Source organism: Mchenga conophoros, linkage group LG6 (genome assembly GCF_057382185.1).
Source record: "Mchenga conophoros isolate Kocher_MC1m ecotype Shallow Benthic linkage group LG6, M_conophoros_male_GT1.1, whole genome shotgun sequence".
NCBI lineage: Eukaryota > Metazoa > Chordata > Actinopteri > Cichliformes > Cichlidae > Mchenga > Mchenga conophoros.
The window spans coordinates 31,213,082-31,235,547 of NC_140531.1; the positions used below are offsets into that span (position 1 = coordinate 31,213,082).

At 38.2% G+C, this 22,466-nt stretch overlaps 1 protein-coding gene across 2 annotated transcripts in view; it reads left to right on the plus strand.

Moving 5' to 3' along the window:
• The first annotated feature begins 1,409 nt into the window (after positions 1-1,409).
• LOC146572916 (phospholipid-transporting ATPase ABCA1-like) overlaps positions 1,410-22,466 on the plus strand; it is a 35,281-nt gene continuing 14,224 nt past the window's right edge. For both annotated transcript variants that reach the window (XM_085277370.1, XM_085277371.1), the window contains exons 1-12: positions 1,410-1,573; positions 5,340-5,448; positions 6,619-6,712; positions 7,496-7,637; positions 7,754-7,872; positions 11,598-11,719; positions 13,365-13,556; positions 15,075-15,164; positions 20,505-20,748; positions 20,868-21,007; positions 21,092-21,208; positions 21,972-22,166. In XM_085277370.1, the coding sequence (XP_085133496.1) occupies positions 5,383-5,448; positions 6,619-6,712; positions 7,496-7,637; positions 7,754-7,872; positions 11,598-11,719; positions 13,365-13,556; positions 15,075-15,164; positions 20,505-20,748; positions 20,868-21,007; positions 21,092-21,208; positions 21,972-22,166 (1,521 nt within the window). In that variant the 5' untranslated portion in view covers positions 1,410-1,573; positions 5,340-5,382. The remainder of the gene's footprint in view (positions 1,574-5,339; positions 5,449-6,618; positions 6,713-7,495; positions 7,638-7,753; positions 7,873-11,597; positions 11,720-13,364; positions 13,557-15,074; positions 15,165-20,504; positions 20,749-20,867; positions 21,008-21,091; positions 21,209-21,971; positions 22,167-22,466) is intronic.

A 22,466-nucleotide genomic window follows, 5' to 3' on the forward strand; every position in this document is an offset into this window, starting at 1 on the left:
ATTCTTACAGATTCTGTTAAGATTAAACAGAATCTACAAGAATTTCTGTTTTTGCTTCTCTTTACATTCAAAGAAAAAGAACATTTAAAAAGTGATGATGTGAAAGTTGTTGTTTTTTGTAAACTTGGGCACAGTCACTGATCAAAGTGAAAGTGATGGCCAGATAGACGCATATGAATGACCAGCAGCAACTTGTGGCAGCTATAATTAAACTTTTGAGCTTAGTCAAGTTACACAAGTTATTAAATATTAACATTGTTCAGTCAGTCAGTAAGTTATGAACAGGCCACATTAAACATATCTGACCACAGTGCAATACAAAGCAAAGAATTACAAATAAAAGCTTCCTAGTTTCAGAGTTTGGTGAAAGACATCAAAACTCAAACTCATCTCGAAGGGGATTCTGCTGGATTGCATCCCTTTGAAGTGGATCTATTTACTTAGCCCAGCAATGTTATCCCAGCTGACTGTGATAGCACTGCTGCAGCTCTGAAAGAGGATAATCTCATTTCTTATCCAAATCACTACAGCACATAGTTGCTGTACAGCATCTACTGTTTATTGTGCATTACCAAATCACTCCACGTGACCTGGAGTGGTCTTAGCCTGCCGTGATCTGAGTTTAGGTTTGAAGGATGAAAGCAGCAATTAGAAATGAAGCAATGACAAGCTAACATCCATGCGCTTTCTAAGCCGCTTATCCTTTTCAGGGTCACAGAGGGCCAGAGCCTATCTGTGCACGCATTGGCCAGGAGGAAGAATACACATATACAGATAGAGCCACATTAAGACTCACCTATAGTATTGCGTTTCAGGAAGAATACAAGTGTACAGTTTGTTGACTGAACATCCAGTATTGTTGCAACTCCCTTGTTTATCTACAGGACCTTTTGAAATAGAAACTGTTCTGTGTTTGTATAGGCCTTTTAAACATTCATTCTCTAAATTATCAATATATCCATGCCCTTTACCCACACAACATATGGATATGGAAATGTTATATTTACAGAATTTACAGAATCTAATACATATTGTGTTCTACATTTTTACGATTATGTTGTATACCTAATATCATTTTAAATTTCTTGAACTCAATCCACTGTGCATAATTTTACTTAAATTATCAAGAGAAAGAGATAATAACGCATTATTATTATTATTATTATTATTGAATGGATATAGAACAATGGTCAGTAATCTGATTAAGTCTAAAAGAAGTGTTGTTGCTAATTGAATTTTTCCATGAATCATCCACTTATTGAAAAGCGGCACAGTGCACAGAGGCGCGCGAGTGTCGCTGGCCCTTTAAGACATGTTTTGCCTCCGCACGTGCTTTCCTTATATGGGAGCAGCAACAAACGGTGACCGTTAGTTACCTCTGCTGCTGCTCTTCTCTGCTCCGCATCGAGCTGCGCTATAAAACCCTGGCGGACAAGAAAAAAACATTTTGTCAGCCAGTGAGAGAGAGAGCAACGGTACACCGTAACAACTGAGGAGAACATTTTATTCAACCTTTGAACGAAGGATTTCAATTTATGAGAAGGAGTGGATATAAACACCGTGCAGGATACAGGTCGGTGATTTGGAAGCGCAGTTTTGACTTTTGTGAGAAACTGTGCGTTTCTTTGTTTAACAAAGAGTGTGAGAATATCTCTTTTAAAGAAAAAAAATCATATTACTATTTATGAAGACGTTGTCATCTTAATATTCTCAGTCCGCGTGAGTGAAAATTTAGTTTTCTTCTTTGATGAAAATTTATATTGTTTAATTATTGGCTAATTATTAGTCGACGTTTTTGCATTAACGTCGCGGAGTTAACCAGTGACGTTAATGTGCCTGAATAGACACTTTAAGTTTAAGTCAGTACTGTTGGGGTTTTTTTTAAGTACAAGTGAATGCATCTTTTCTTACCTTATTTTTTGCTCTTTTGTGGCGCAAGTGTCTTATGTGGTGTTAAAAAAAGCGATGTCAAGGTAGCTATAGTCAAGTACAGGACTTCCGGTGAGGTATACCAAAAATAAAAGGCAGTTTGTTGCAATGTCCTCTTTTGCAAACCCTTAAAGAAAAACTAAAGACGTAAAAACAAACAAACAAAAAATATCTACATTCTTCCTCAATTAACGCAAATCCACGACAGAGCGCTTTGCATGGTAACAGTTGTATGTATAGGTGGTCTTTGTTACATCGATATTTTCTCGTCCCATTTGTTGCCTCTTAATGCTGAAGGTTTGCTCACCCTACTTGTGCCTTCACTTTGGCTTACTTGATGCTGCTGCTGTGGGTCAGCGTCGCAAAGCTGATGACCGCCAGTAACCTCAGCTCAGTAACACAGTGAAACAGAAGCACAAAACTCTGTCAGACGATGATTTGAAGTCTGCTATATCGTTGACATTTGGTTGTAGTGCAAAAGGTGGCCAATTTCAACTATGACTATTAACTATATGCTGCTTATAATTTCTTCCTTTATTTTAGTTTTTTGTTGTCAGTGAAAAAAAAGTCTTTTTCTTTTAAATCTATGTGTATGTGCGCAGTGGTGACGAGAATGTAGGTTTTTTTTATGTGTAGCTATGTACGCAGTGATGACGAGATGCATTACTGTAGGTTGTTTTTTTCATTCGTGATTTAGGGAAGCATAAACGCGTCTTTCCAGTAAAGCATCGACGATTTTATATTTCTTTTTTTTCTTAATATCGAAAACGCTCTCTATAAAAACTCTTGAGTGATTTGTCAGGTGTTTTACACAAAGCAAGACAATGAAGTCAAGGGGGGGAAATCATGTGTGAGAGTGATATAACACGTGAGCGAGGATTGATGGTAAACAAGTATTAAAAAGAAAAAAATTTGTGTGTCTACCACTAGAGGCGCATTGTCTCTGCACTGTACGGGCTTCTCATCACTAAGCAGAACCGCTCGTGTCTCTCTGTATGCGACGCATTTCCACCACGTCGTGTCTCAGAATCATACAAATCCCGGAGGGTGGACTGATCGATAATGATTTATCGGGATGTCATGTTGAGCTGGTTGTATTATTGGAGAAAATATAGATAGAATTAAAGGTAAATGAATGCAAAGGTTTGTAATTGGCAATAAGGACGCAAACGCGGGGTTCAGTTGAGGGGAAGGGGGTGGGCAGTTACAGAACAATAAATTTTGCCAGTAAAAAGACAAAACATATGTTTTTCTTTTTAAATCCCATGTATTTAGTAGAAAAGAATAGTGACATCTATTCACTGTGTGTGTTAAATGACGAAATGCATAGAAAGAATGCATTGTATGCATAGTTCACCATCTGCTACAGCACCATTGCTGTCTCTGATATGGTAATAAGCATGGTGTTCTCCGCATTCACCATCAGCTGTGATAAAACACAAGATCGTGCTGATGATGTTTTTTTGTCTTCGGGGTTTTCAGAATTCTCCCCCACATCCTCAGTGAATGGTCATCACAAATGGTCAACAGCGTTAAAATAATAACGAAAAATCAGACAGCTGATGTTTTGCTTTTAGTTTTGTTTTTTCAGTGAAGAGGCTCTCAACATGTCAGTTCCAGGTATCTTACATTGTTTCTCTGAAACTGTTATATATGCCCCCGAGTTCTGTTATTAAAATAAGTGACTCATGGAGAAAACAGATGTAGGAGTACAGCTGAATAAGGACAGGGGTTAGAGTATTGTTTGCTGTTCCCAAAGTTCATGTTAGTTTTTAATTGCGACATTTAATGCATTTAAGTGGATTTACTGATTACTTATAAATTCGCTGCAAAACACCTGAGAATGTGGTTAGATTGACTAAAATGTTATTTGCTTGAAATAGCAAAAATGCGGTGTAAAACCATAGAGAAGTGTATGAATGGCTTAATAAGGTTTTTCAGCCCACAGGCAGATCAGTTAAGATCGTGTTTCAACATCACCCTGTCCTTGACATTGTTATTTTGTCATCCTGCTCTTTGTGAAATCCAGCCAGCTTTTCTCTGTATAAAGGACTTCTGCGTAATAAACAGCACAGCATTAATTCTCCCACCAAAAATAATCCAACTTCATCACCAATAAAACCATCAAATCTGAAAATACATAAAGTGCATTACTGTTAATAGTTTTTGAGCTCAGTGAAATGTTGAGATGTCAGGAATGAGCCCTTATACTATTTTTGATATGTCATGCTACAACGTCTTCCTCTCTAACTGCAGTTAACATCAAGTAAAATAGATTTCAGTGACCTTAATTAATAATTGTATCAGCCTTGAGCAGCAGTGACTCTTAAGTTCTTTATTAAAGAGTTTTTATGTTAACTTTTGATCACCAGGAGACCAAATTTACTGACTAATTCTTGATAATGCCGTGTTTCAGATTTCCAAGGCTTTCTTGTTTTAATTATTCACATTGATTAATTTTCTATCATCAGTTGTTTCTGGTATTAAAAAAAAGAAACTGAAATAAAACTATAAGTGACTGTATAGGTAGTCTCATTAGATCGCGTTGCATAAAACACATCTGAGCAAATATCCAAGGACTTTTTGAGCTGCAGATAGTGCAAACAAATAGGCAGGGAAAGGTTTCCACCCACGCAGATTTTCACAAGCATTTGAAAGAAACTCTGATTAATCAGTGGATTATTTTGTTTTAAACAATAGGAATAAATGGGTTTACGGTGATAACTTTAACTTTTAAACGAGACACAGTATTGTGTGCGATACTGAGTGTTAACAGGATGAATTTTATTTTGTGATTAAAGAAAAGAAGGGATTGGAGGGGTAGGGGGGTGGTAGCTAACAACTCGTACCAGATGACGAATTTGCCCCCCACCCACCCAGTCATTCTCCCAGAAGAAGCGTCACTTAACTTTGGTACAGACGGGGCTACATGAAGTGGACCTGAGTTTGCAGGGTTTAGCACCCTTCCTCAGTCAGTAGAGTTGGCTTCATTTGTCGACTGTAGCGATACTTTCGGCTTGGCTCTGAGTTTCAGGTTGAAACAGTTTGTTAAATAGGTGAATGTTTTTGCCATCATTATTATTTTTTGATTTCTTGTTTCTATGTTCATGGCCTACTGTCACATGACGAGGCCGAGTTTACAGCCATATTCGGTAGAAATGCGTGATCTTGGTAATCATGGTTTTGCTAATGTAACATGTAACAACTTCCTGTTCTTTTTTTTTTTTTTTTTTTGTGCGTCAGTGGGGTATATTTTTTGTCATCCGTGTCTTTATCCACAGGGAATAGAGGTTTAGTTAGTCAGTTAGCTGACTTTGTTTAATTAGTGGACTTTTCACGCGGAGCAGATTGTTATTGATGAGTCCTTTATACAGTGTTTGATCCTCTTTCTTGTCTGTGTGGATTCACAGTGAGGAGCAGGAGCGTGCTCAGTGAGGTTGGGAAGACGGCAACATGGCAGTCTCCACTCAGCTGGGTTTACTGCTTTGGAAGAACTTCACCTACCGACGGAGACAGACTGTAAGTAGCAGTGTAGCTCAATTGACTGATTAATCCTGTATTTGGGTATTTGTTTTATCTGTTTGTCGTGACTCTTAAAATGTTTTCCTATTTATCAGTGTTTCACTAAACCAATTTTTTGGGGGTTAAATACCTTTTATTCAGTACCCACAAGGAAATTGTGTACCTTTTATTTTTCTTCTTTCAGTTTGGTTTTATCGTTGCTATAATTTCCTACTATTGCCCATGGTATTGTTCGTCACAAAAAAGACAGATCCATCGTTTATGATTTCCCAGCAATGCTTTGTCTCACTTTTTAGTTGGTTTACTTTAAATGTAATCTTTGAATGTGATCTTCCAATGCCACATGCCTAGTCATAAAAGCATTGCAGAAGCTTGTTTATACGGATTATTGCATTGCATAGCCCAATGCAATGGCAACAGTGTAATTGTCCTTTGTGCCACTTGGAAAGAAAAGTGCTGCTGTTTACTGTGAATCAGTTGAAGACAGCTTGATGACACAATTATGTGTCAGATCCATTATCCAGTTACTCTTGTGTTGGTTGATGCCTACACACTCAAAGTTATGTAAATGAAATTCAGTTCCCAAGTGTTGAATAGTATTCCATTATAAATGGAGAGGCTTCTCTGTGTACAATTAAGCCATTTGTCCATCAAGTCGAAAATGCTGCTCAAAGTGACGGCTTAGCTGCGTGACTTTCGGTCCAATTATTTGCAACAATGGGATACAGTACATTTTCTGAGACGTTGGCTTTGTTCTTTATCCCTACATTGTATGTCTAGCATGCTGTTAAAGCCTGTGTCAAAAGCAGATGAAGCGAGGAAGCCATATGGAGCAGATGGACAAATCCACAGTCCTTAAATCCAGCAGATCTCTCTGTCTCACTCCATCTCCTCTTATTAACCCATATACTTTACTTTAGAGTCATGCTGGGATTAATGTTTGAAGAGCAACAGCTGATAGCCCCTTTCCTCACGCACTTGATATTTTTCTGTCTTAAAGCAGTAGAAATACCCTTAGATGAACTGTAAATACACAAACACACAAAAGCAAGGTAAAAAATAGATTACCCATTGTTTTGGGATGATTAACTTATTTTTTCACATGAAGATTTTAAAGCCTGCTTTCTTTTCATTGATTAAGCTTTGTCATCATCCATTGTGTCTTAGATCCAGTTGCTGATTGAGATCGTCTGGCCCCTGTTCATCTTTTTCATCCTGATATCAGTCCGAATATATTATCCGCCCTATGAACAACATGAATGTAAGTGTTGTTAAAAGCATCATCTTAAAAATTTCTGCAAGTTTTTCCTACTTTTAAGTGAACTTGGTATCATCGGTCTGAACTTTCTAACAGTTGTTCTGCATTTTATAAAAAAATTTCAGGAAAACTATGCCAAATGGGTTAGATCACTACTTTACTCATCCAGGGAATTTTTGTTTTATTCATAGAAGAATCTGTTGGACTTGCCAACATTTACTTGCACTGACTGAACATGTGATAAGACTCGGGGAATTACATTACTGGCTGTCAATACAGCTGGTTTCACAACTTTGGCCCCATTTAAGTCAATAAGATTGCAACTCATTGATTGAAAGCACAAAATAATCCTGGTAGTATTCATAAAGATTTTTTTTTCCACTTTTGAAAAGGAAAGTTGTCACCTCCAACAGAATTTCCTCAAATTTTCAATTCAGCTGCATCGCAATTAACCCAATAAACTCATGACAGAAAGTTAATCATGGCTGTGTCAACTTTCTGACAATGGTTGGCTTTCTCTTCTTATCTTTTGTATTATAATAACTGGTTCTACTCTGTCAGTTGTGGTTATATCGGTAATGTTAGCTCATGAGAGTTCAAATTATGTTAAAGATAAAATCAGCACTCTTTAATACTGATGTTGCAATGATGTATATGTTCCCAGTTGGTAGTTTAATGCTATCAGGTTTTCTTCTGCAGTGTCTGTCATCTGTTTTATGACTTCATTTAACAAAAGCTGATATTATTACATCAAATTATATCTGAATTTGTATGTATATTTTTCAGGTCACTTCCCAAACAAGGCCATGCCTTCAGCAGGTACTCTGCCCTGGGTACAAGGTATCATCTGTAATGCCAACAACCCCTGCTTCCGTAATCCCACACCTGGAGAGAGTCCTGGGGTGGTGGGAAATTTTAATGATTCTATGTGAGTACTTTGGCTGTCAAATGTATTAATATTTAACAATTTATGCACTGATTCACAGAATTCAAACAACACATTTTTTTTGTTTCATCCAATTCTCATCCTTCTCTAAACACCAGAATCTCCCGTCTGTTCACTGATGCCAAGAAGATCCTGTTGTACACTCAGAATGATAAGAGCTATGAAGGCTACAAGGGACTGCTAAGAGCCCTCAGGAATCTTCAGAAAAACACTGCTCGTAAGTTTGTGCCTTTGATTATTTGGTATTTTTTGTGTTAGTAAGTGTTTGAGGATCAGGTGACTGATCATTGATCACCCTTTAACCCACTCCTCCTCCCTTTTTACTCTGAAAAAGACCCAAGAATATATTTCCAGGTACAAGTAAGAGCTGTAATGTCTTGTGATCTGCAGTGAGATAGACTTCAGTCGTTGCAGATCAATACACTGACAAAAATATGCTAAACGTAGATAAAGTGACTTAAGATCACGTTTGCAGTGTACCAGCTCGTGCAACTAATGGTACCCTGAGTACTCAGAGGCCCCTTATCTCAGTCCACCAGATGTCATGGGCCCGTTTTCTGAGCAGCTAGTGGGTGTTGCACTTCTCCACTTTTATGTGTCGCTGGTGGTAGCAAAGTCTAAACTGCCCTGACAATCACAGCATAATCATAATAAGGATTTTCTACTTTGTCTGGATTGGAGTATTGTTTCTTCCTGTCTGTTACCGATAAAGTTTGCACATTTAGGGGGGAAACATATAATGATGTTATGGAAAAAACATTATTAAAGGATAAAAAGGAGGACCAGAAGGATGGCATTTCAGGACAGTGTATAACAACATTAAACAGCAGTGATGTAACTACTAACCTCCCTTAATTGGTGATGTGAAACGAGGAAGTCTAATTAATCTGGCTGCTCTTTTGTTTGACTCATTAGTGTTTCCTTGCTTTTATACTCACACAATAATAAGTACATTTATTTTCTGATATACTGAGAAGCTAAAGCAATTATAAATTATGCAATAAAACACGGCAATCAGTTTCTTGTTATTTTGGGTACCTTAGCTGACTTTGCCGTTTTGTTAGCCTGGAGATACAATTCATTATGCAATGATTCCTACAAAGCAAAGCATGGTTTGCAAACAAATCAGCTCACACAAAGAAAATATGGACTGGCAGTTTTCAATTGTAAAGATTTCTCAGTTTCCATGCCTTGTGTGGCGTGTGATATTGTATTCCTTTTTTCTGTCAGAATTTTTTTGGAATGCCTTAAAAACCAGTGATATATCTTATCTATCTGTGCGTTATTACATTTTATTTTAAATGGAGTGAACAGGGAGCCATGGGGTTTCTTTTTAACACAGTTTCTCTGTATCTGTGCACTTCATCATAATTGCTTTGTGAAAGCGCAGCGGTCTGATAGTCGTCAATCCCATATTCCACTCAGTATCTCTTTTAATCCACAAAAGGAAATGAGCTGATATAGAGCAGAGACAGCGCTGTGTGATGCCAAAGAGGGCAAACAGAGCTGGTGCTGCTTCAGAGTGATGCTATAAGAATAACAGCCTAGATCAAAGAGCTGAGAGTGGAGCCTCTCACATGTTGGTTAATAATTCAGCACTTGTAGGGAGGTCATTTCAATAAGACCTTAACTGATAAAGGTGGATTGTGAAGTGTTGTGGACACGGATAAGCTTTTTGACTTTAGATAACAAGACAAGTGGATGACACTGTATGTTATTTTCATTGATCAGATCTAACAGATATCTGTGGTGTGAGATGACATGGACAATTACATCAAAGTAAACAATTCAGCAGTAATTTGCAATATCCAATATGCTGCATATTGCCATTGCTATATATGCAATATGTTTTTGAAATGTGTTTAATATCATAAGAGTAGATGAGAGGTAAATATATTTTGATTTTGATTCCTAACCATATTGCTAATCTTCAGAGAAGTAAAGCTTAATTGCAATTGCATAGTGAATCTTCCACCGTCTTCAATCTGCCTGACTGCTTTAAAAGACTTTATTTGAGTGTTGTTTTGTTTTTTGAGCCCGAGCTTTTGAAGTAGAGACTTTAACAACAGTTTGCAAAGACACTGAAAAACTTTCAGAACAGTGATTATAGTTCTTATTATGTAACATCAATAATCAGTGAATGGAGAGTGATCTACAACACAAATAGGCTCACATGCCAACATACTCGTAGACAGTCCAGCAGGTTTTTTCCCCCCTTGAGGTTAATTTCACCTTAAGTCTGTTAGATGAGTTTTTGTGACAGATTTGGTATCACAGAAATGACAGCTTGATTTTGAACTAGTTTGACCAGTGATGCCACGGTCGCTAAGGTGTGTGATGTCAGTACTGTTTAATTACAAACAAGAGTGATAGGTAATGCCAGGAACATGTACAGACTTGCAAATGTTAATATGGGACTTGCACTCATATCAGGCTGGCACCAACGCAGGAAAAACACACATAAACAAATACTTCAAAAACTGTTCCTGTTCCTGATAAGTGATAAGTTGCTGACTGCACAAAGTACTGCTAGATTTTCCATTTCAACAAGGTTGCACCATCCACACTGGTGTGTCCCGAAGGGTCTTTGGATGCGGTGCACCATGGGAGCTTTGACTTCCTACTGGGGCGCTGATTAGACCTTATTAATACTCCCTAGCTGTTACCAGCTGGGACTTGAGGTCACACATAGACAAAGACACACAAAGGCACACAATTAGTTGTACATGCACAGGTCCATAAGGACTGGTAAGGGTATTTAGGACTTTAAAAGGATGTAGATGTTAAAACTTTCACCCTTACAAACAATTCACACACTACGGCGCGTAGATATTGCAGGCAGTAAAAAAAGTGACAACACACATGTGCCCTCAAACACACAGAAACACACTGTTCCCTTTCATTTCCTCTCGGGGGATGTTCAGTTCAGTCGAGACAAGTGTTTCCTGTCTGCATGAGTTTGTGTGCGTTTGCATCTGTGCTTGTTATAAAAACCAGAGAGCAGAAAAAGATTTACTTAAGATAATGGGAAAGGAATGGAAGATGAGAGGGGTTGTAGGAAGATGTTTTTTAAACAAGCATTCCTGATTTATAGTTGAGAACGGACTAGATGAGAGCAGATAAAAACAGAATAGACGGCCAGTAATCAGGCAGGGTGGTAAAAGAATGCGTAAACCTTTTTTTAAAGGGAAAAAGTTGATATAAAAGTATGTCGTTCCACCAACAATCTATTCTTGCGAACTGAAGGAGTTCCTGTTCTTGCTACATGATTAGTTAGTTAGTTAGTAGTTTCATTCACGGCTAGTAAATAGATGGCTTTCAAATGGTCTAAAATGTTAGTTAGAGGGCAGAACGCTGTGTGAAAGGAGAGATGGGAAAATCTGGGAAGATAAATCCTTATAGAGGAGAAGAAGACACAATATTTAGTCCAAAGTTGAATGCCCTGTAGTAACCCTGAGTTCCAAACCTGGAGCTGAGGAATAGAGAGAAGTCAGTGTGTGTGCGTGCATGTGTTTAACCACACAGCTTACTCAAGCCAGTTTCTGAAATGGTTTGACTTCACTGGAATGCAGCAAAGTACAACGAGTGCAGATGAGACATTGTGTTTCTGGGTAAAGCCATCATTGTTCATTTCCTTTATCTTTTTTTGGAATTAGCCAAAAAAACAAGGATTATCTGTGTGTGGAGGTCATTTATCATCGAATCACTGAATCTTTAATTAAGGCCTTTAAATTTTACAATTGTGAGATTGAATTTTGACAATATAAAAACAGTCTCTTTGCAGATATGTGCTTAGGTAGAGCTTATAACTTTTTGAAAGCAGTTTGTTTAAACCTCTTCTCCTGGGATATCTGCTATTTGTCTTTATGTCAGAATCAACCACTAGAAAGTGGTATTATTATTATTATTTTTAATCAGTGTATCTGGATTTCTTTCCTTTAGGTTTCAAGCTGAAAGACTTTTTGCGTGATGATGAAACCCTTTCTCACTTCCTGCATCACAATGCGTCACTTCCTCGTCACGCCCTGAAGCATATAGTGGAGGCTGATGTCAATCTTGAGAAGGTAAATGAAGACAGTTGTCTAGAATCATTATTATTTATTTTAAAGTAACATTCACCAATGGGTTAAATGTTTTCGTGCAGCTTCTCTTACCACCTGAGAACCACTACCAATACTTGTATCACTGTTTTTTTTTTTCTTTTTTATGAGATAATCATAACCACCCCTGGCCACAGTGTTTGTGAATAAATCCAATGACCTTGGCTTCATAGCGTCTATTGGGCCACTGTATTCTGCTGTGGCACAGCTAAGCCCTTAATACCCGAGAGAAAAATCAGAGTGGGTGAAGGGCAGATGGGTGAAGAGGTTGTCCCCTTATCATTAGTCTTTTTGTTCAGTTTGTTTTTTCTCTAAACCCAGTGTAATGGAAACAATTTAAATGAGGTCATGTATGCTTATATATATTGTTTTTTTCTTTTTTAAGTCAGTAATTTAATTATTTTCCATTATTTTTACATTCAAAACTCCCTTTTCTGTTGCTCCCTCCCTCACTTTTAAACGATTCCTCTCGTCTTGTGTTTAATTTTCCATAATTCAGAACATGCTCATGCGCAGGTCAACACACAGAACACTTCTTCTATGCAAACAAACTCCATAGAACATACATTGACTGATCTGCCTACCCTCAACAACAGCTCCCACCTCAGCACATCACATCATCCTTGCTTAGCAGTTGGAGGGCTGAAGTCACATGGCCGCTCCTCCTTCCCCACATTTCTCCTCACGTGCAGAGACCAAAGCTCAGAGACAAATTCCCACTCTGGGATCATGTTTTACCATCTGTTCATCTCATTCCTCTCTCCCGGACAGCTATTGATCAGATAGGGCGATGTCCTTTTGGTCAGAAATTTCATAAAGAGCATTATTGAAGGAGAGGAGAGAAAATTCAAGGAAGTATGTGTTGCCATATATTGCTGTGTCCTTTGTTGTATAAAGTGAGAGTGATTCCCAGTCCCTCGACCTGTCTGCTGTAAGCACTGATGTTTTCCCAGTGAAAACACTGGAAGTCGTGTATGTCTGTGCAGATTGTGAAGTCTAATCGACATGATGGCATAACAAAAAATGTTAAAGGACATTTACAAAACAAGACACTGACACAAATACACACATTTCTACAGTCTTGAGGAAAAGGGGCCTTAATTGTGGCTGCAGCTGCTTAATAAAATTTCTTTCTATCTTTGTGAGTTTTTAAAAGAGAAAAAGAGGGATAATTTTTTAAGGCAAAATGAATTTCTTGGAATTGAGTTTTGCTTGGAGTACTGGAGTACTTTTAACGTTTGTCCAGTTTGTTCTTGGCTTACCCAGCATCGCCATTCAGAACGTTTCTTACCTCATAATTGCTCAATAATATTTTTTCTGGGAACATCATTGTTTTGCTTACATGGTCAGCTTTCAGGAATTTATCAGTTTGTGCGTGTTTTTTGGATATTAGTCATATAAGAGCCAGTAACAGTCACCTAGCAAACTTTGTTATTCACAAAATTTTGATGCAGTTTTACTTGTAAATCCATCGTAGCTTAACTCAATATATAAAACACACACAGACATTAAAATTCTCCTGTTACATTATCTCACCTATGCATTCTTTTTCATTATTCTCTATATTATCTCAATCCTGTTTTGTCTTTTTTCCCTCCTCTCTTTTTAGGTCCTCACAAAAGGTTTCGGCTTCCATCTCAGAGATCTCTGCAACACCACACCACTGGAGGAGTTTGTCCACATTGCTGACCGCAACGTGTCCCGCATGACTCAAGAGATCATCTGTAAGAGTTCCAGTGATTGGCTGAACAAGGCCCAGAGCCACTTCCTGTCTAACTTGGACTTCCTAAAACCTGTTCGGGTAAGTTGAAATCCATGAAATGATAAGTTTAGAATGGATCTTAATTTTGACATCAAATGTAATATTGCTAATAATACCTATATAACGTCTTATTTTAGTATTTCTGGCATAAAATGAAACATAAGAAAACAGATGAAAAAAAGCAACAAACTTGTAACTCAATAGTGTGTCAGAGTACAGCACTCTAAATCTGCCATCTGTGTTTACATATTTGACCGGGATGTGGTATTTTGTGTACCTGCCCGGAACTAGGAAGACATGCCCTTCCTGTTTAAAATGGAAAATATGCATTATTGTCACGGAACTGTGACGCTTCGTGGTTATAGTAAAACTATTACTAGTGCTCATGTATTTATTCAGATATCCCCAAAGTGTTTTTCAGTCAAACAAAGTACTTTTTTTTAGAAGTCCCTAGCTTTCTTTTGCAAGGAGAATCACAAATGTTCTTTATAAAAACACCTTTTGACCAGTCAGTGGTCAAAAGGAATTATAGTTATAACCACAATCTCTTATATTTTGTGCTCCCATGTCTATTTTTTGTTTGCTTTGGGGTTTTTTTTTTTCTTTTCAGCTTAACCTCCCTTCTCCCTGCATGTTTCCAAAACGCCTGCCCTATCCCTCCAAACCCATGATAGAAATGTGAGTCATGATTGGAAGGATGGGAAGAGGTCAGCCAACATTATGCAGCACAGAATGTTCAAACAAGAAACAAACACAGGAGGAGATAAATGGAGAATATCTCTGAATGTCATCATTGTCAGTAAAGTTAATAACCATTGCTGGTGTTGTCTTGCTCACTCGCGTGTAAATAAGGAACATTTCTGGCTCAGAGAAGCGTGATTTTATCAAGCCAAAAAATCATGTGTATGTCTTTTTAATTGAGTCTTTAAAACAATGATGCAAGACTGGGAAATTTTTCCAACAGGAAAAAATTTGAATTGCATAATATGAAGACCGGAACTTGCATAAGTCCGTTTCTCCCCATTTGTGCATGTGTATGTGCATGTGTGTGTGTGTAAAACAGAGGGACAGTGGAGAAATTGTTATGGCAAGAGAAAGTCAGGCAGACGAGCGAGCAACTTAGAGAGAAAGAACTTACTAGAAAGTTAAATTGTCTTTCTCTCTTCTTAGAAAGCCACTCTGTCTTCAGAAGCACCTGTGCTTTATCGAATTTCAGACATTCCAGCAGCTGACAACTAAATGTGATATATGAGAACACTCTCACGCACTTGTATACTCACAGCAGTCTGACAAATGGAAACCTAGGTCAAACTAACATTGACCTGTTGTTCTTTCTTGGGTCCCTCTTCATTCACCTTTGACCCAAATGTTATTCTTCCTCTTTACCCCACAACTTTCTCACCTTTCTCTGCCTGTGTGATAAATCTTTTCCTGTGGTCATTAGTAGTATATTATGGAAGAACAAAAGCAATTAGAAAATTGCCAATCAATTTTTATTTGTGCAGGCTACCTTAAAAATCTCTACAGCACAGTAACTGTCCTCTTTGTATCTCACAGAGGGATGTGAGGTCTGATCCAAAAGACATTCAGGAAGTCTCAGCTGCAACCGACAATCTTCTGGAAAGCCTGGGAGCACTGGCCGTTGAGGTAAACACACCGCCGATGTATACAGATAACGCAACCCCCCCATGTTAACATAACACGAACAAACAAGGTTACTGAGGTATTTGTGTCCAAAGTTCAGTCCCCTATAAAATCAATGCTTACCAAGAACCAAATCTCACTAAAGATATTTAAAGTTAGGGTCGGGGTAGTAATAAGTAATAGAAAGCACACTGTGCACTTTGATTCGAAAAGGTTGTTCTTATATGAGTCTTTTATAACACCTCATATAAAATCAGATCTCCTCTACTGACACAGTGTGCTCTGATTTACTAGGGTCCCTCTGTTTTTAAGCGATTTTGCACCACAGATCACGTTATTGTACAAACAGTAGAAAATAAATTATAGTCTAAAGCATAAAAAACTGCAGTAATGCATCTTGTTGAAGCTTAGATAAAAGTAAGCAGGCTGTGAAATATTCCTGTAAAAGCTTTGCTCAGCAGGCAACCAGGTGCACTGTCTTCGCTTGTCTCACATCATTGCAGACAAGCAGTATAGAATCACGTGCATGCACGCTCACTTCCACGTCTGAGCTAATGTATCTTAGCGTTGCTGGAGTGTAGTTAGAAACGAGAGAAGCTACAACAGAACCTTCTTTCTCTCAGGCCCCTGCTTGGTGAGTTGGCAAAACATAAAGATCCAGTCGTGAATGCAAGTGTGTGTATGTGTTGGTGTATGTTCCTCCTAAGCAGCTGCAAGAACACCAATGTACTTCTGTGTTCTCCTCTTCTCGGCAGCTGATGTTGCATTATTCCACTCTCTGTTCTGTGTAAATGATTGATAAGCATAATCTCATGAAATCTTTTTTAAAAAAGAATTTCAACTGCAATCATTCTTGCACAACTTCCTCTGTGCTTTACCATGATTATATTCATTTTGGCCACAGCTGCTTGGAAACTTTTACACGTCACTGGAGACTTGGTTATGTTTTAGGTTGCTGAAATTGGGAATGAATTGCTATCATGCAGTGGTGTAATGACCAAAAAAAGACTATAATTCTTTTCAGTCTGTTACTTTGTTAGAAGCAGATTATATGACGTTGCTTAGCTGGCTGATAGATGAGATATGCAGCTGCCAGAATGGAGACGTGCAATCATGTACCCTCTTGTTCCCAACCAAAAATCATTCACAGCCTGTGTTTCAAGCCAAGGCTTATCACTATTGAATGGCATAAAGAGCTTAATGCATTTTCAGAATTTTTCTTCAGGAGCAAAGAAAAAGCCCTTTTCCATATTACCAGCCCTGTGACAAACCTCATGAAAAAAAGTACAGATGTTAATGTTTTTAATGTGTCAGGTTTATATTGTTGACTGTCATTTATGCTTAGAAATATTTACTCATATATGCTTAGAAGTATATAATCATTTGTAGATTGAAAGAATGTCTCATCCTAGGAGGTCTGTAACAACTCTGTGTAGCATGAAGAGGGGGGTGCGTTCACTCCTCTCCAGAGTGTTCTGGCATAGATCACTCTTGGGATCATGAGCAAGGTTGTATCTTTTCTTGCTGATACATGGTATAGCAAACACATCTATATCTGTTTTACTCTAAGTGCCTTTTGTTTAGATGAACTGCTGGACTTCCAGACCAGCAGGTTTAGGGAAGTCGTTTATGGGGTCACACTCTGACCCAACGCACAGGCAAGGTACTCTTTGTGTGTATGTAGACGTCATATGTTAATGAACCTATGTATATTCATGTAACCTCAAAAAGAGCAGTGTTACGGGGGAGTGGACGAGAGCAACTGGGGTCAAGTGAAGGAACGACGTTTGTCCAGTTCTCTCCCGTGCACGAGAAACATGAAGAACTTTGCCTACTCGTGTCTTGCTTTGCTGTGTAGTTAAAATGTCTTGAACGTTCCAGCGAATAGGTTTAAGCTACAAACCTATCAAATGTTTGTTTGGGTTTTTTTTTTTCAAAAATGTCTACTTTTTAAGCTACCTCGTGGCTTTTCATTAAACACTGGATAAGTAGTATGAGCGAGCCTGGCATTATGGAGCAATGAGATGTAACTATTCTTATCAACCAGCATCTCATAACTACATGGAAAATTATGCAAAAAGAAATGGTCCATGTCAGACTTACATAATGGTCGTTGTCTGAATCAGACATCGCTGCCTTTTATTTCTCTGCTAGCCATGATGAGTTTAAATTTTTAATGTATTGTTAAACTAATTACTTAAGTACTTTATCTGAAGCCTTTTCTCAGTTTGTAAGTAGATTATTTTGGTTTTGCTGAGGAGGCAGGCATTTGTGCACTAATAATCTGGAATCCCCCCTTAGAATTTATACTAAAACCTTCATTATGATTGGTGGCAATTATTGAAAAGGGGGTCATGAATTGTCTTCTCTGGCAAGACTGGCAAATGCAGACTATTTGTGAAAAATTGATTTAAAACTCTTTTTAGAGTTTTTAAAGTCAGCTGAATCTCTTAACATGACCAGATGAACAAGAGAGAACAAGCTTATAACTTAACTTTTTTGACTCGTATAGTGTTCATTAGAATTTTTCACAAAGAAGCCCAGTTTACAGTGCATACAGCAACATTCTTAGTTTATTTACTCTTTCCTGCTTTAAAATGATCAGTGTATTGTTATGTGTTTTTCTAATAGGTTTACGTTATTAGAAAGAACAACTGTGTGCACCTGCAACTCCCATTCTATTGTTTTGTCTGAGAATTTGGATCTCTTTGGAAGTTATCTAAATGTATTTTATACTTGTGACTTGATGTTCACAATTATTTTAGGATTGCCCTCCGAGGGTCTGTTCTCGTCTAAATAGCTGTGTGCTTGAGCGGAAACTTGAACTTTAGTAACCTGTGTAGACTCAGCTGTGGGGTTACTCTAGGATGATCTTTCTCTGCTGCCTCCATGTCTGTGTCGATGTGCGTGTGTGTATTTTTGTGCAAGTTCCTGCATGGATGTGTGTATTAGTCACCTAGTCACCCAAGATAACATGGGCAGTAACCCACTAGGGAAATGACACATTAATTTAGTCACACAAAAGCGTTTTCAGCACAAGGCAAGTACGCACTCATGCAGACCTATATATAAATTTTGCCTGGTGGCTACATGCAGTGTTAAATACAAACACACACATACACATATGCACAGCCTGATATTTTTTTAATGTACTTTGACAGCCACAAAACAAAACTTCCTAAAAGACTCTGATATGCACCCAGTCAGCACTACAGACAGACACATACTGGCAGAAATAATCACCCACAGTTCTTTGTACATGACAGAGCAGGAAAGCATGTGACCATTTGATGTGGCTGCAGGATCAGCTGCAAAGCGACCGCATACAAAACGAGCTCAGCGAGTGCAAATGTAGGACGCAACAGGTCTTTAAATTACGGCTCAGTTTCTCTTTGTTTGAAACTTACGTTGAATATTTGTTTGCCTGGCAAATAGCGAATAAATAAATGAATAAAAATGACATGGAGCAGCTGATATTAAGTGACAAAGATGACAAAGAAAATTGCAGATTTCAGTCTAAAACAGGAATGCGTGGCATTTCAGAAAGCCGTGTGCGTTTCTACTTGTCTGGCTTGAATGTGTTTATATGCGTTTGTGTGTGTGCATGTGTGTTTCTGTGTCAATGAGCATGTACTCAGTAGCAGTTGTCAGAATAATAGGGCTGTACTTGTGGAGCCTGCGGATGTTTGCCAGTTACGAGAACGCCCGATAGTAACCTTTCTTTGTTCTTGTACCTTCCTCTGCTTTCTGTGCTCATTTCTACCTCCTGCTGCAGCCTCTCACACACTGTCTTGTTTGTTTGTTTGTCTTCAGTTTCTTTCTTTCACATTTTTATCTCATTTTTTCAAGAAAGGGTCTGATTTCTTCATCCTCCATGCTTAAAGCACAAAGCTCAAAATTACCGTATGCCCTAGTACCCCCCTTCCTTTCACAAAAGTCCCCCTTTGAGTGGACTTGAAATGCTTGATTGTTTTTTGTGTGCGTGTGTGACGCTGGAATTGCTGAAGTTATCGTCTGTTTTCTTTCTTTTTTACTTTAACAAAAGACATCCTTCTCTGTCACGAGTCGGTGACATAATTGCGTGTGTAGGTAGCTGATGACCAGTTTGGAAACTTAACAGTGAACTAGTGTGGACTTGTCTGATGACCTATAGTAACCTCAGTGTGAACCAGAATGAACTCCCTGCTTCCTTCACTTTGATGAAACAATGCAAATGTATGTTGACATCACAATAATTCCAGTTTTTCTGGAGATTAAAACTGGAAGGATATGCAAAAGAAGATAATCTTGGTCATTTTATATTTGTTACATTTTGTGCCAATGCCAAACAAATGTTTAACAGAATGATGAGTGAATGTCACAAAGTTTATCTAACTTAAAAGTCAATTTCCCTTTATCTGTGTGCACATTAAAAACACATGCATAAGCAGCAGAAAACTAGCAGAGATAACTGCTGTTGAAATGCAATGCAAGTTCTGTGTTATTTGTTACAAAACGTACACATGTGAGATGTACACTATGATAAATATCATCATCACAGCTGCTTTTTATGTAAGTTGCTCAGCAGTAGCATGCAAGTCACGTGCAGAAATACGTGTTACATTTTATCTGACCTCTCCTCATGCACACACATACTCAGGCATAACGATAGACCAGGAACACCAGTTAAATTTATCTGAGGCAGGCAGACAGCTAAGTGTCTCCACCCCTCAGTGCAGCACTTGACTTCCACGTCCAGAATACCAACCATAGAGGAGATGATAACCTTCAATATCTTCACACCTCCTGTGTCACACACAGGCACTCAAACATTTTATATTACTGTTGTCACAAATGATCCCTTTTCAAATAAGGATGTGGGCATATTATTTTCATTTTGCTCGTTATCTGTTTAATCATTCAGGACATTTGAGAATACCTGAAGAAGAAATGTGTGCAGAGCAACTTTGAACACATATGGGATGACACTTGAAGTGATCAGCGGTGCATTAAAAACACTCATGTTGTCATTCAGGATGAATTTCAACCATGTGGATCTGCATAATTAAAAAAAAAAAAAGTGACAGTCTTAAATATATGCAGTTACTTTACTGTAAAAAGGCAATATGGTAAAAAAAAAAAAAAAAGCCTCCTGCCTGAAACATAAAAATTGTTCTAATATATTAAGATGATATTTTGTGTCTAAAATAGGTCTTTTCAGGAGCATTATCTCTATTTGTGTAGACAAACCAAAGATTGTCAACCGATTTTTTGAGGACATGAGAAGTAGATCTCTAATTTGACCTACTGCCACCTAGCAATCATCAATATGTTGACATTTCTATCTGCCTCTCTCTACTACAGCTTTCCAGCATGAAGAGTTGGAAGGATATGCGAAAGGAGATCCTGTATCTTACCGCAAATGCTACAGGGTCTCCAAATCAGATGTACCAGGCCGTGTCACGTATCGTCTGTGGACATCCTGAGGGAGGGGGCCTGAAAATCAAGTCTCTCAACTGGTATGAAGACAACAACTACAAGGCCCTTTTTGGAAACCACGGCAACGATAATGACAGTGAACCCATTTCCACTTACGATAACTCCTCCAGTAAGTGTCCAGAGCTCACCTATCAATTTAGTTTCACAATAGTACAGTTTGTTAGTCAAATATTTTGTTGTTACTAATACAAGGTTCACCATTTAAATGTCTCTATTTTTATTTTTCAGCTCCTTATTGTAACAATTTGATGAAGAACCTGGAGTCCAGTCCCATTTCCAGAATGATCTGGCGAGCTCTGAAGCCCCTTCTCATGGGGAAGATCCTTTATACACCAGACACTCCAGCAACACAGAGGATCATCCACGAGGTATAGCTATCGCTTAACATATAAAATCCCCATTAGAGGTGTGTATGAACCATTAAATGAAATTATCTTTGGTGGGTCTTTCAGGTTAATAAGACCTTCCAGGAGCTGGGTGTGCTGAGGGACCTTGGAGGGATGTGGGAGGAGATGAAGCCCAAGATTTGGAACTTCATGGAGAATAGCGAGGAAATGGACATGGTCAGGGTGAGTGCGTGCAGGGGCATTTTCCTTTGGCACACATCAGCACTGTCTGCTTTGTGTGCTTCCTGTTTACATGAAAGGATCGCCTTTACTGAAATGTAATTATGTATAATTATATATCTGATGTGACCTCAATAGCAAAGAGTGTTTATGTTCTGGGATTTTTTTGATGAATTTATTTGAAGCTATCGAAATGAGAATTTGGCAGCTGAGGAAAAAAACCTCGTAAACCAAAACTAAGAACTGATCTCATTTAGGCCACACTTGTTCTCGTTCAAATAAGAAAAGAGCCGGACCAACCACACATGTGCTTGGTTGACTACTTGTTCTGCCACGATTAGTGAGCATCGTTCTGGATTCATCCTATTGGAGTCAGTTTACTTGTTATTATGTTCTCAAAAATACATCAGTGCATGGCTGTGCCTGAGAAATCTGTTCAGCATTTTCATGTGGGAATTACATAAAGCACCACCTGGTGGTGAAGGGTTGTAAAAATACTTTGATGTTACTGACTGATAATGAGCTGCATTTTGAGTTTAATGATAAGTTGCTGTCAGGGATAAACTGCCTGAACAAGCAAGAATGCATGCAGGAGTTTTTCACAGTTTGGCATTTTGCATCACAAAAAGAAGAAGGTTAAAAGACAATTTAAATGAAAGAAAAAAGAACTTTCAGCTTTTCCAGCATCTTAAAAATTTTTTCTATCAAAATCAGCATTGTTATTTTGATTTTATTTGTTATTAAATGTTATTTTTTCTTTTTGCAGACCCTGCTCCAGAATAATGCCAGCGCTATGTTCCTTAACACCCAGCTTAGTGGGACTGAGTTGCGCGTGTCAGACATAGCAGCATTCCTCTCTAAGACCTCAGTTAACAAAAAACACGCAGGATCGGTCTACACCTGGAGAGACGTCTTCAATGAAACCAACCACGCCATACAGACCATTTCTCGTTTCATGGAGGTTAGTGTTAATAAAAGGATGTATTAGCAAAAAGTGCACAACAAACTGTCATGTGCTGCCATGTTTTTTGAGATTTTGGGATTAAAGCCATAATAACGTGAGTCTGAAGTTATGTCTGTAGAATAGGTGTTCATGCATGCAGAAAAATAACAGCTAATTTCACATTTTTTGGCATCACAGTACAAATCTGCCATCATCTTCGACTGTTCAGTGCATTTGAACTGCTTTCAGATCCTCACAGCTATTTACTTCCCATATATAGATAATTTTATTACTGTAATTGATCATTTTAGTGTGAAT